At 30.7% G+C, this 13,914-nt stretch overlaps 1 protein-coding gene across 1 annotated transcript in view; it reads right to left on the bottom strand.

Annotated features, from left to right (window-relative positions):
* The window catches only part of LOC107449350 (neuropeptide receptor 15-like), an 82,324-nt gene extending 68,761 nt beyond the window's left edge, over positions 1-13,563 (bottom strand). Inside the window, exon 1 of the mRNA XM_021147456.4 lies at positions 12,429-13,563. Coding sequence (XP_021003115.3) covers positions 12,429-12,835 — 407 coding nt within the window. The 5' untranslated portion in view covers positions 12,836-13,563. The remainder of the gene's footprint in view (positions 1-12,428) is intronic.
* Positions 13,564-13,914: the final 351 nt, after the last annotated feature.

Genomic DNA, 13,914 nt, shown 5'->3' with positions numbered 1-13,914 from the left:
TTTAGTTTTTGTTTATTAAAGTTTACCACATTTATGGGGACAAAAATGGCGACATTGATGATCTACATTGGTGGAAATGATGGAAAGTTGTTTCGATAAATAAAATATTGCACATCCATGTCGAATAAAGTCTTATTTGCTTCTTGTTATCAAATAAAAAATATTTGTTGGTGCAGAGAAAATTGAAAATTTTAGGGTAACCAAGAGCTTATAATAACAGTCAGTAGTAATAATTGTTTAAGAAATAGAAATTGCTTTAAGATTAATAAAGGGGTTAAAATATACGTGGAATAATAAATTTGGTATCACCGAAAACGATGTTCTCTAAACATGATACGAGATAGCCAGAGACTTGAAACGAATAGGTTTAAAAAAAAATGAAACAATTTTTGAAGACACTATAAACAAAAGTAAACTTATTTCAATGAACGAATGTTCAACTCCTTTGACTTGTAATTTTGAATCCAATGCAGAAGGCAAGGGAACTCTGGGATCAAGTATTGTAAGAAATTTGCCTTCGGGGGGGGGGGGACTTTCCTGATGGAACTAATCCGCATTTGCTTTACATGGAGAAGAAAATCATCAAAACATCCCACGGTTAACCTGATGGCAAGGGGACTCTAACCCATAATCCATCTACCACTGAGGATATTTTACGTCAGCACTGTGGACGATGCGAGTCGGGTAAGGAATTTGAATCAACCAGGAATCGCTGGGATTCGAACTCGGTTCCCCTCACTTGAAAGTGAACGCTCTATCCCCTGAGCCAAAAGTGAACTAGTCGAAAATAGCCTTTGCTAAAAAACTAATCGCTGCCAAAAAATCCCCTTTTTGAACGTTGGGCAAGAAAATAAATTGGTAATTCGTCTAAAGATTTAGAATGATAATCCGCAGATACAAATCAGAATAAAGATACTATCAAAACTAATGCTGAATTTGGCAAAGGAACTAAGAAAAACTGAGCTCGGATGAAAACCGCGCTACTCAAATTAATGCTGAAGGATCTAATATGTTAGTTGAAAATAAGGAAAGCTTAAAGAGATTAATAGGTGGTTTTCAGGATGATGAAGTCATCCAACTATTCGTTGATAATGAAAAAATACAAATGAAATGCCTAGAAAATATATGTCAGTAAAAGAACTAGCCCTAGAAAATATATGTCAGTAAGAAATTTCAAAACGTCGGAGGAAGGAATTTAAGAGAAAAGTTATGAAAGAACTAACATTACTTGAGTGTAAGAGAAATAAGAAATTAAATCGCATCAGAAAAGTACAGCATATGGTTGTAGTAGAATTAAGAAACCGACAAGCAAAATAAAGATTGGTGACAAGTCCAGTAAGATGGGAAACCTCAATATGACGCCAAGAATACCAGCGGCAAGGAATCATGTTGAAATTATGTAGAAGGTACGATTACGCAGAACGTGGACACAAAGATGGAAACACGGTGAATATTGGGTAAGGTCAAGAAAAGAAAAAAATGGTTTGATTGGTTAATACACACAAAGGTTAAACAGATCAAAGTAAAAAAAATTACATTTGACTAAGAATGCGAGTTCATCAGGAAACAAAGGAAATCGAAGTATAATAAGTTTTAGCAAATTTTCCATTGAGAAGGTTAAAAAAAAACATAATTTTGATCAAGAGTTAGCTGGATATACTACAAGTAGACATGGGAAATTCAGAAAAAGAAATGTTTTTAGTGCTAGTAGAAAACAAAGAATTGAAGTCATTAGATTAAGGTGTTGGAAATATAGGAAAAGAAGTATTGTAAGAAACCAAAAGATTTCGAAGCCTCATGACTAGGACTGGGCGATATTAGAAATTATATATCGTGATATATCGTCAGTTTTGCATCGCGATATAGCGATGTATCGCGATATAGTATTTTTGAATTTCATTTACTTTAAGGCACAGAAAGTCAGATTTCTATCAAGACTTCATACGCATATTGATTTAAATCAATTTATAAATTTGAAAATATATATGTTTTGCTAAAGAAAGATATTAAATAAATTGACTAAGATGTACAAATCTTACTTAAAATATTTATTGAAAAAATGTGTGTAGATACAGAATGAAATATTTGCACTTCTTTATCGTTTATAAGGTATAAGCAGTCTTAATTTAAGTTAACCCCTAAAACACCCTTAATGAAAAAAAATATTGTTATTAAACAAAAGCTGATTTTAAAATTTCAAAATATATTTTAATTAAAATAAAAGTTAGATTGACTAAAAGCCGAAGTTTAAAATTAAAAATGTTCGAACTTTAAACTAAAAAGTAAACATAAGATTTGTAATAATTTCTTAAAATTTTCGTTCTCTGAAAGATTTCTCAGTTTAAAAATAAAAAGGGAATTTTATAAAGATATCTAGCTGAAATTATTGAAAGAAAATTTAAAAAATTAAAAAAAAAGCTTGTTAAGAAATTCATTATACACTTAAAACAAAGTGTTAAAAATATTTTTTTTTTTTAAATACAAGAAACTTTTTTTAACAAATCAATATTTGCTTGTACTATTATGCGTAAATAATTACAGATATATTAAGTTCGATCGTAATGTTCAAATTCTTAATGAAGAAGTAAACACAAGTTTTGTTATATTTTCTAAAAATGATCACGTAAATAGCAAAAGATTTCTTAGTTTAAAAATAAAAAAATAAATAAAAGTGAAATTTATCAATATATTTACCTAACAGCATAGGAACAAAATTTAAAAAATAAGTTCGTTAAAAAATTATTTGTATGCTTAAAACAAAGAGCTAAATAAATTTAAGAAAAAAAATGCTTCTTAAACACTATTTTTATTATTATTTCATATAAATAATTAAATTAAATTAAATAATGACCGAATTATGAACGAAAAACAAAGTAAGGCAAAGTTTCTTAATTAAATTCTTAAAAATAAAAAAAGAATTGTGATATTCGGTAATATATTTAGCTAATTAACTAATAATATAAAACGAAAATTAAGAAAAATTAATGATTTTACTCTCTAATAAAACGAAGTAGTAATTGATAAAAAAAAAAAAAAAAAGAAATGAATAAAATTCGCAAACTTTTCAAATTCTTTTGAACAAATAAAGCTTATTGACTTATGTCCAAAAAATAAGTTTTGTTTTAACTTTATTTCTAAAAATAAAAACAACTCAAGATTTATAAATTTAAAATCAGTAATAGAAGCCCATTAAATTATTAGAAGTTTTATCCGAAAGGTTTTTAATAAATTAAAAGAAAGTAAAAAAATAACCTAACAAATTTATTTACTTTGTAATTTAATTCCTTATGGGTGCCTTAAATTAGATTTCCGATAATTTTCACATTTAAAAATATAAAAAAAGTTTTGTCAGAAAATAAATAAAATACTTACCTAATTAATGAAGAAACTTTTCTTTATAAATTCTTTTCAATAATAGATTGCGTTCAGAACAAGGTTACGACGGCGATCACGAAGTTAATCCCATTGAAAATAATCTACAAGAAACGATTTCAAATCGCGAAGGTGCGAAAACGAACATGTGATATAACGATATAAGGTCTCAAAAGTGATTCTGATTCTACCGCTCATCAGTCAAGGCCGTCTCAACATAACGAAACAATATCGTCTTCCACAGCGCGAGTTGGCATCGGAACGTAAGAGAAAGTCCTTGCGTGTATCGCTATATCGTTATATCGTCTTCTTCACTCGACGGCTTAAATTAGATTTCTGATGCATCGCTTGGAATGAAAGTTGCTGTATCGGTTTGCCGATATAGGCGTTAAATCGATATGTCGCGATATATCGATTTATAGCCCAGTCCTACTCATGACAAATAATTAGAGAAGGTTAAATGGGAGAAGGAGTTGACAGAAGCCGAAAATTTTTTTGTTAAATTAAGAATAATTTGGAAGGAAAAGAAATAAAAATTGCAAATTTAATATCACCGAAAGATTTAAAAGATACCACTATAAGTCAACTCTATTTAGGTGTTGCCAAAAGATTTTATAAAATAATAATATGTTTTAAAATTTTTTTTCATTTTCGTTGCGAAGACTTTAATTTAGATAGCAGGAAAAGGTTTTAAAAAATAATATTTAATTTTTCACTAGTATGCGTCACATCAAGGTATTGGATTTCAGATAATTTAACTAGATAGTTTGATAGTTTTGTGCATATTTTGTGCAAATAAGAGTCATTTTAATCTATATCTAATCCATATGGAAATTTTCATAATTTTTATTTAGTGTTATTTATTTCGGTGAGGTTCGAAGTTTTAATGATATGTTTTGGCTATTAAACTAAAAACGTCTGTTAGAGATAACGTCTACTAACGTCTAATCTTACATTGGAATAATGGATTAGATGGAAGGGTGACATTCACGAAGAATTTCAAAAAAAACTAGCAGTTTTGCCAAGAAAACTAGCCCATAAAAAAGGCGTATTCTTCTTTTAAGGGCAGCATGTAAAGATTCCCAACTGTAATCCAACTAAGCAAAGGACTTGGCTTCTATGGGATAGACAAAGAACGAAAATAATGGGCAAAGTCTCGAGGAATGAGGGAACGAGATGCGAAAGGACGACTTTTAGAACAATGGTGCTGGATATTATAGATCGAGAGTCATTTTTTCCTGATGTTCGACTGGGAGAAGCTTGTTACTCTGTAATTTCAATCATATTTGTCAACATTCTCCAACGATGCGCAAAATGATATTTTCTTATTTCCAGATAAATGTATTTTTTTCCATAAAATTCTATTAAGCATTTATATAATTAAAGTGAACGCCAAGCTAAAGTATGGAAGTTCTATGTCAAGTTTCCAAAAAAAGAAAAAAAAAACGCTCGACCGTTCCTGCCTCACATTTTGATAGGACAATGTGCCAGTAATGTCTTCGATTCATCATTTCAGATGAATCTCAGACCGTGTTTTACGTCCGAAAATTAAAATTAGTGTATGACCTTTATATAATGCTTAATTGGTAATTAAAATAGACCTTTTTTAGTTAAATAGTTTATGTTAGTTAAGGTTTAATTAAAATATGTTAGTTAAATTAAAATGAATTTTGTTAGTTAAGGTTTAATTAAAATATGTTAGTTAAATTAAAATTAATTTGGTTAGTTAAATTTACTTAAATAATTGCAGCACAGAAAAAGTGAACTTTTGTTGTTGAGAATTTTTATCTTAATATTGATATCCAGGAGGTAGAACACAACTAATATAAATTCTAAATGGGTACGTAAACATATTTTCAGAGTAAAAACTTACTATTACTGTAAATATATCAGTTGCCTAACTTTATATATTACGTTGGTGAAACTGTGGTGCAATAATTATCCGAATTTAGTGTTAAAAAACTATAAAAACTGTGTAAGAGATGGCTATATTTCAAGTTAATATCAAATCATGTATTTTCTTAGCCTAGTTAAATCTTAGAGAGAGTAGTCAAATATTAGCATCAGTAATTGATAATACTTACACTAAGCTGCAGCTCGTTGGTAAAGAAGTCTTATTTTTCGGAGCTTCGTAAATTTGGGGAGTAATTGTGTATTTAAACTCTTTAACTGAAAAGTGTGAAATGGTGATATAGTATGATTTGAACGTAAAGCAAATGCTTTCGGAACATTTGTAGAAATTCAAAGTTGAATAATTGTGCAATTTCAAGATAGTGGCAGTATAGTCAGGATAGCTGTCTGTTTACGTTGTTGGCGTTGGCGGCTACCTTACTCTAAGAAGTATAAAAGAATATACTGCATGTTTTTCTACACCAGGAACTTTTCTCAACTTTGGAGGAACAGTTTATGAAACACCCAAATCACTATTTTTGATGTTCAGACACACAAATTTTTTTATAGTGTAGGTATCTATTAACACACCATTTATTATCTATTCCCTCAATGCTATTCCTATAGCCAAAATTAAAGCATCACAGCCATCAGTAATAGTTAAGCGATTTATTTCGATCCTTTAAAGATATCTCTAGGTACCTTTTATAGTAACTCGAGCGTATAATTTATGTACATTAATTTAATGCATGTAAACTTCTTTCATGTCCGATTTCTCTCTTAAAAAATCATGTATTTCTTCTATAAAGTTTATATTTTATTGATATATATGTGATATTTTAAGGAAAATAATATAGGGTTCGACTCCATTTGATTGGCAGTAAAAACTGAAAATTTTATTGACGTGAATTGTATTTTCACATGTTTATGTGGCGTCAAATGCAGTAAGAACAATCATGTCTCCTTAATGTTGGAAAATATTAAAAATTTTATGCCTCCTCCAAGACTTAATAATTTAGGATTAGGATAAATATCTCAAACATTTTTCAAAACTTTTTTCAGATAACTGTGTCAATAATATATAACTGTGTCCATGGTAGCATTCACTGCAATAATAGTAAAAGGAACACGATTTTTACAATATTGCATGCTATGTAGAGAGAAGTAAAATGTTACGAAATGATTCAAAAATACTCAGAATCTCGAAGAAAAATCACTGGGCCGATAGGTGAAGATATTAAGAGATTATTAAGGAATGTTAAATTTGTAATAATGGGTTTCAACAATACGTTTTTGCAGTTTTAATATTGCCCATGAAATACACGAAGACGTTGATTTGCAAAAAATACCGTGAAAACTGAAGATTCAAATAGATCCAAATCGATGCTCTCGTTCATGAGTTACTAACGTACATACATACGGACAAAATTACGCTGTTATATACAGAAATGATAACTACGATATTTTTGTTGTAAGAATACTTTAGCTTAAAAAATATTTTTTTGAAATAAATTGCATTATCATAAAAAATAATAAATGCGAAATTTTTGGTGCTGTCCAGCTGGTAAAGTTTAATTTATCTATACTTTTAATGCAATAAGTTAGAAATTATATTTTAATACAGCTTAAATTTGGTATGGCTAGAGGTTCTAGCACGGTTTTTAACTATGAATTTCATTAAAATATATATCTAATAAACATGCAATTCCAAAGAAACTTGAATATCGTATTTTTATATTCTCATTTACTTTAAATTATTTTTGTTCATTTCCAGCACTTTTATGAACTAGTTTCTTATCAAATGAAGGCTTAATAAATAAATAAAAGAAGCCAGTCAAGAATTCTTCAAATATAAATTAACAGATTTAATATATTATCTTATTTCTTAATGTATTGCCAAAATTAGTACATTGCCATTTACCTCTTAACTCAATAAATCAACACTCTTAATTAGTTAATATTTATTTACCCTCGAAAATATAATAACTGAATTGTCTACCATGTACATGATTTCAATGTTATTCGATTTGTTGTTAATAGTAACGTCAAATACTTTTAAAAACATGCATTTGACAGTTTGACGAATCGCTACAGAAACACGTGGTTGGTAAGTTAAGTGATTTCAGAACCAAGCATTTAATTGTGGAGATAAATGGTTTGGAAGTCATGAAATGCATAGTGAAAATTAAATTACTTCAGAACTATTTAGCACTGAATCAAAAGAAAATTATCATCAGTTTTAAAACTTTTCAACTGTTTAAGATAATAGGTTTACAGGTATATATATTTTTATTGAGTTAAGTAAATATATAGCTAGTAAAGAGGAAAATTATTTTTAAGATCAGCTGACTTAATTGAAAAAATAATCGGATATCGACTATGTATCTTTTACGTTCCAATAATCATAACCACAATAATAATAATAACAACATTATTATTATTATCATTAATAATATTAATAATAATAATAATTTCATTATAATTGATTGTGGTAGCGCAATTCATAGGTTTTGACTTTTCCATATATTTATGGAGTGGTTTTGTTGATTCAATGATTTCTCCTTTCATTGATTCACCGATATACCCTTTCCTCATAGTTTTCCTTCTTTTTACTTAGACATTTTATTCCTTTACTACCTGACTTCCTGTTCTTTGCACACTACTTTCGGTACAACTTTCGGGAAGCAGTAAGAAACTCAATATCACAGTACCTTATAGGTACCTTGGTTACAATAATAAATATCCTAATTACATTTGGTATGTGCTTAAATCATAAATATTACCACAATGCCAGTAGTGTCTACTTCCAAGATTATATAAGTACTAGGAGGCTCCGCCCCCTGCTCGCTAACGCTCGCCAACCCCCGAGAATTGCTACGCAATCCTATGCGGTTCACGCCGTGAACCATGGCTCGCTGCGCTCGCTTGCCAATGAACACAATGTTCTAGCACAAAGACATAGTACACTCCTCAAAAGTGAAATTGCAACACGAAGAAATAATGCACGTAGCGTCATGCAAATTTCAGGAGCGATAGTAGTGAGATGGATATGCAAATGATTAAAAAAACAGACTAATAAAATCATTATAAAGCAATTTATTCAATATCTAACGTGGCCACCTCAGGCAGCTATACAGACCTCAATCCGGCGAGGCATGCTATCAATGACTCCATTGATGGTTGCCTGAGGTAACCTTTGCCAAGCCACATCCACTGCTGTGCGCAGATCATCGATGGTTTGTGCCATTGGTCCTCTGTTCATGCCACGTCCAATGAGATCCCATAGGTGTTCTATGGGATTCAAATCTGGAGAGGCTGCCGGCCAGGGAAGGATGTCAAATCCAGTCAGGCTGTTAAGAGTTCGCCGTGCTTCATGCGGCCTGGCATAGTTTTGCTGGAATAACGTGTTGGGTGCGCCCTGCAGTAAGGGCAGATCAACGGGATACACAACTTGTGTAACGTAGCGGTCCGCTGTCAAACTGCCGTGAATGTGTACCAGGGGCGTTCTGATATCAAACATTATGCCACCCCAAACCATGATGCTCGGTGTAGGACCGGTGTGACGCTCGGCGTAATGGGCTGGTTCATAGCGTTCTCCGGGTCGCCGCCATACCCGTCGACGGCCGTCATTTCTCCACAGACAGAAACGGGATTCATCCGTGAACAATACCCGATGCCATTGGATGGTTCAGGTACGATGACAATGACACCACGCCAGGCGTCTAGCCCTGTGTAAAGCAGTCAACGGTACCCCAGTTGCTGGTACCCGTGCACGTAACTGTACTTCATGCAATCTGTTGCGTATGCTTTGGATGGACACAGATCCACTTGCTCCTGAAGGCAACCGGCTTCGGATGGCACGTGCCGTGGAGAAAGGGTCTCTAATATTCAACTGGCGAATACGCCGGTCTGTGCGCTCTGACGTGCACCTGTGCGCACCACTTCCTCTTCGGCGTGCACGTAGACCTTCCTGAATCCATCGTGTGACACAACGTTGGATGGTACTCACGTTGTGCCCAACACGAGTTGCTATTGTGCGCAGCGACAAACCAAGTTCATGGAGTTCGATAATACGGTCACGTTCCCCGGTCGTTAACTGATGGTATTGAGCTCGCCGACGTCTCAGAGGCATTTTCTACGCTTTTTCGAAAGTCGCAAATGCTACGCAAAACCTCAGATGCCGTTTATGAGAAGGGAAAGTTGCTGGCCTTTATAGCCCGAATATGCGTACCACGTGATCTGTTGCGTGCGCAAATTTAATCATTTGCATATCCATCTCACTACTATGGCTCCTGAAATTTGCATGACGCTACGTGCATTATTTCTTGGTGTTGCAATTTCACTTTTGAGGAGTGTATATTATCATCAAAGACATAGTATTTTATCATCAAAGATATAGTATTATACTTATGTAGAAGAATTCTATCAATGTTCTTATTGGCTTTTAAAAAAGTATATTAGCTATTTAGATTGTACATGGTGAAAAAATCAAAACATTAGCTAAATGAGAAACATATTGGCAAAATAAATTATCAAATATTGCAGTTACTCACCTAAATTCAACTAAATGTGTATAATAGATTAGTTAATGCTAGAAATTATGAAAGTTTTTGAAAAAAATTTATTATTTAAAAATATAAACTTTAAACCCTAACTTTTCCTTGTGAGATAATAACCCTCAAAAAGTCCTTAATTTTCAAGAACACAAAAATTTGTTTTATCGCCAAATGAAATATTTTTTGGTGATCAGCATTATTGAAATCAATTTCTATATTAATTAACATTTGCGTACATAACATTTTAGAACAAAATAAGGATGTTTTACATACAATAAATTAAAAAGCATGGCTGTTAGCATTACCCGAGAAATACCACGTGGAGGTCGCCATGCTGCATTTCTAATCGGGGAGTTTTGATTTTGGCAGTTCCCTTTGCCTACTACCAATAGAAGTTTCAATTAAATTTTACCAAAAAACCATTTCATGCATTATCATGTTTTTAGGGCATGAATCTGAATTAAACAACCTGATAATGCTCACTCTGGTTATTGTTTCCGTTTTTAAAAGCGCTATGTGTTGAGCCAGTTTAAATTAAATATCATGTTTTTAGGGCATGAATCTGAATTGAACAACCTGATAATGCTCACTCTGGTTATTGTTTCCGTTTTTAAAAGCGCTATATGTTGAGCCACCTCATCTTGATTTGCCATGTGACATTTTTAGCTGCAATCATTGGTCGATTTTCTAACGTTGCCATTCGGGGAGTTGTAATGAGGCTTTTTTTTGGTGCCGTGTAAGAGAAATATATATATAGATTATTGTCGTCAATAATAGTATAGCAAATTTTTATGGTTTCTCGAAAAGAAGAAACGGAGAAGTTACTTTTCTCCGTTAAAAATTGCTTCGTTGTACAAAACTTGTTTTTAACTCAATCACCGTTGATTTTAAATTGTTTAGTTTCATAAAAACATGTTTCAACAGTGTAACTTTAAACAAAGTAAACACGTGATACTAATTTGGGGGGGGGGAACTCGCAAATCTTACCACGTTTATAGGATGATTGAGGTAATATAACATAATGGATGAAAAATAGTTAAATATTACTGAACGTGCGTTAAAGCCTTTTAAATTAGAGATTTTAATTTTTTTAATAATGTTATTTCTGAAATATTTGAAGAGAGAGAATCGTCTATAGTTTAATTTAAAACAATGACTAAGGCTAAACTGATGAGAAAATTCCAATTTTTAGATGCTCTTCTCGAAAGATCTAATCAAAAAAAAAATTTTGATATTCTTTTTTGGGATCGAAGACTAAAATTTTTCCTTCTGCCTTCTGTTAAAATTTTTAGGGAGATAACTCAAATTAATCTGGAGTTATATGAGAGACACACACACAGACACGCAAAGTCTTCTATTTATTATCATAATATTTGTTTTACGCATTCTTCCACGCGCTGATGTATAAATTAATTCATGATCTCATTGTTACGTTTCTTAGGTTTTCTGACTAATCTCATTTTATCATAAATTATTTTTTATATTTGAAATGAGAAAATATTGCTAATATAGAATTATAATTATGTAATAAAGTTGGAGTTTACTCATTAGAATGGAAAGAAAATGTAGATCAAACTTAAAAAAAAGCATAATTATCAATATAGTTTACTTTATTACTTGTTTTTAGAGTTGATTGAAATACAGACTGCTTAAAATTAATCTTCATAAGGCTGAATAACATATAAGTTGCAATTAGCTATGTTTAAATAAATAAGTATATAATATCATTGAATTTCATGAATAATATGAATATTTTTTTAACATACATTTCGATATTTTGTATTGATATATAAGAATATGGGGATTTAGAATTATTTAAATATTCGTAAATTTTTTTTAAATGTTTAAGGTACATTTATGCTTAAGAATGAATTAAAATTTGTTTTTTAAAATAGTAAGTTAAACAGTTCATAGAAAATTTATAATAAGATCAGTTAGTGCTTATTACTGTCACTTGTGAAAGTACTAATCTTATTTTTTAACAAGAAAATTACTATTTAATTCAACCTTTTAAGAATGAAATTTGAGGAACAATTTTATTCCACCTAAGAAAGGAATATCACATAAGAAATTAACAGCAAATGTATCGCGTAAAAATTAATTGTCAGAAATCAAAATATGGTTAATTAACTTTGTTTCCTTTAAATTTATAATTAAATTTCCCTTTCATTCATAATATAATTCCTTATTTTATTTATGATTTAATTTATTAGATTCGTAAAAAAATAAAATTCACAAGAATCCCCCATAGCTTTAAGTTACAGCCAAAAAAAAAATCTTAAATTTACTAATAATATGAATTACTTCAAATTTTTGTGCTCATGCAACTTTAATTCACGAGATTAACTCTTAACTTTAACTCAAGAGACTCACAAATTCATAAGATTCACCAATAACTTTAATTCGTGTGATTCTCAGAATAACTTTTATTTCCGAGATTCATAAAGGATTAAAATTTACGAGAGTTTCTAAAATATACACATATCAATCTTAAAAATACCCTCCTTAAATAAAATACCCTTCTTAAATAAAATACCCTTCTTAAAAATACCTTAAAAATGTCTTAAAAATACCCTCCTTAAATATCCTAAAGAAATTAAATTCACTTACCTTTCGATGCAAACGCTCACAAGAGTCATAACTGAAGCATAGAGTGCAAACACTTCTGTGAACCTAAGTGCCTTACAAAGAGGGAGTCCCAACTTCCAGCCTTTGTTTCCAATAAACTGAATTATGTCTGGAATACATGAAATCATGATGATCAAGTCACTAAAAGCCAAGTTCATAATCAGTAGATTAGTTACTGACTTGCGCATTCGCTGATCACCAATGATTGCGAATATTACCAAAAAGTTACCAGCGATGCCAATAGCACCAATCACGAAAAACAGTACAGATAAGCATATTATGGTGCTTTTAGTTGCTGGAGTAAAAGTTCCATCTAATACAGTAGTTGAGTTCCATTCATAGAAAAGTGAGTCAGAAAAATTGAGATCTATCTTGAAGATATCTACCATTTTAAAGCAAAGTACTACAAGTTCAATAACTATATCGAAATAATGGTTCCAAGAAAAATATGACGATAAATATATATTTCAAAATATTTTATTTTTAGTTATTATGACTACTTAATTACATTAAGTTTGAGAAATGAGGACCTATTAACGAGAAATTAATTATACCGATATTTAAGCATAAATTTTTAGTTAAAGTGATATTAGATGAACAACTTAAATTTCAATTAAAGTCATTACCATTGAATTAAATAATCTATAATAAATGAATTAATATATAGATAAAAAGCTTAAATAAAGTTAAATCTCAAGAAATGAAAAAGTATTTGTACTTTGTTCAATATTTCACAGTTTATTATATTACTGAAAAAATTCGGAATTTTTTTTACCATAAACATTTATCATAAAAGCTGCTACTAATAAAATATTAAAGCTAAGAATGACTTTATATTAAAACATCATGCTTAACATTATTTGTAAAAGTTTTTGAATTTCACGAACTTCAGTTTTTAAAATAGATACAGCTCTTGAAAAAATTTTCCACGGGTAAAACTTTTTCTAACTTATTTAAATTTTTTTTCACGAAATAAACTGTCTTACTTAGATTTACACAATACCGACGTAATGCTTCAAATACTTTCTTTTCAACATAGAATATGAAACGAAACTGTCTTAATCCTTTGACGAGAGTTTCTTTTCGTAGTACTTGAAAGACATTCAAAACTGTGAATGAGAGAACGAGTTGCGTGGGAAAGATGCTCCCGCCACTAAAGATGAAGAACAACACCGTCGCCATCTACAGAATTTTCTAGAGGGGCTCCTGTAATAAAACTCTAGTTCAGAGAAATAAGTGGTCTCATATTCAGGAAATAAAACAGTTATCATTATTTGTACATTATGTACACGTTTGGTTTATGGAAGATTTGCTTTATTAATCTTCTAAAAATGTATATGCTTGAAATTTGAAGCTGTCCTCAAATGCTTATAACTTTACGAAAATTGAGAGTACTTAAAGTTATTTCGGATAAAGGTATTTCTACTTTAAAGTGGTCGAATTCTTCTACATTAATATTAAAGTAGAT

Source organism: Parasteatoda tepidariorum, chromosome 6, assembly GCF_982258835.1.
Source record: "Parasteatoda tepidariorum strain Cologne lab strain chromosome 6, Ptep-v5.0, whole genome shotgun sequence".
In the NCBI taxonomy this organism is placed as follows: domain Eukaryota; kingdom Metazoa; phylum Arthropoda; class Arachnida; order Araneae; family Theridiidae; genus Parasteatoda; species Parasteatoda tepidariorum.
The sequence above is the reverse complement of the archived record's forward strand: the minus strand, read 5'-3'. Positions and strand labels throughout refer to the sequence as shown.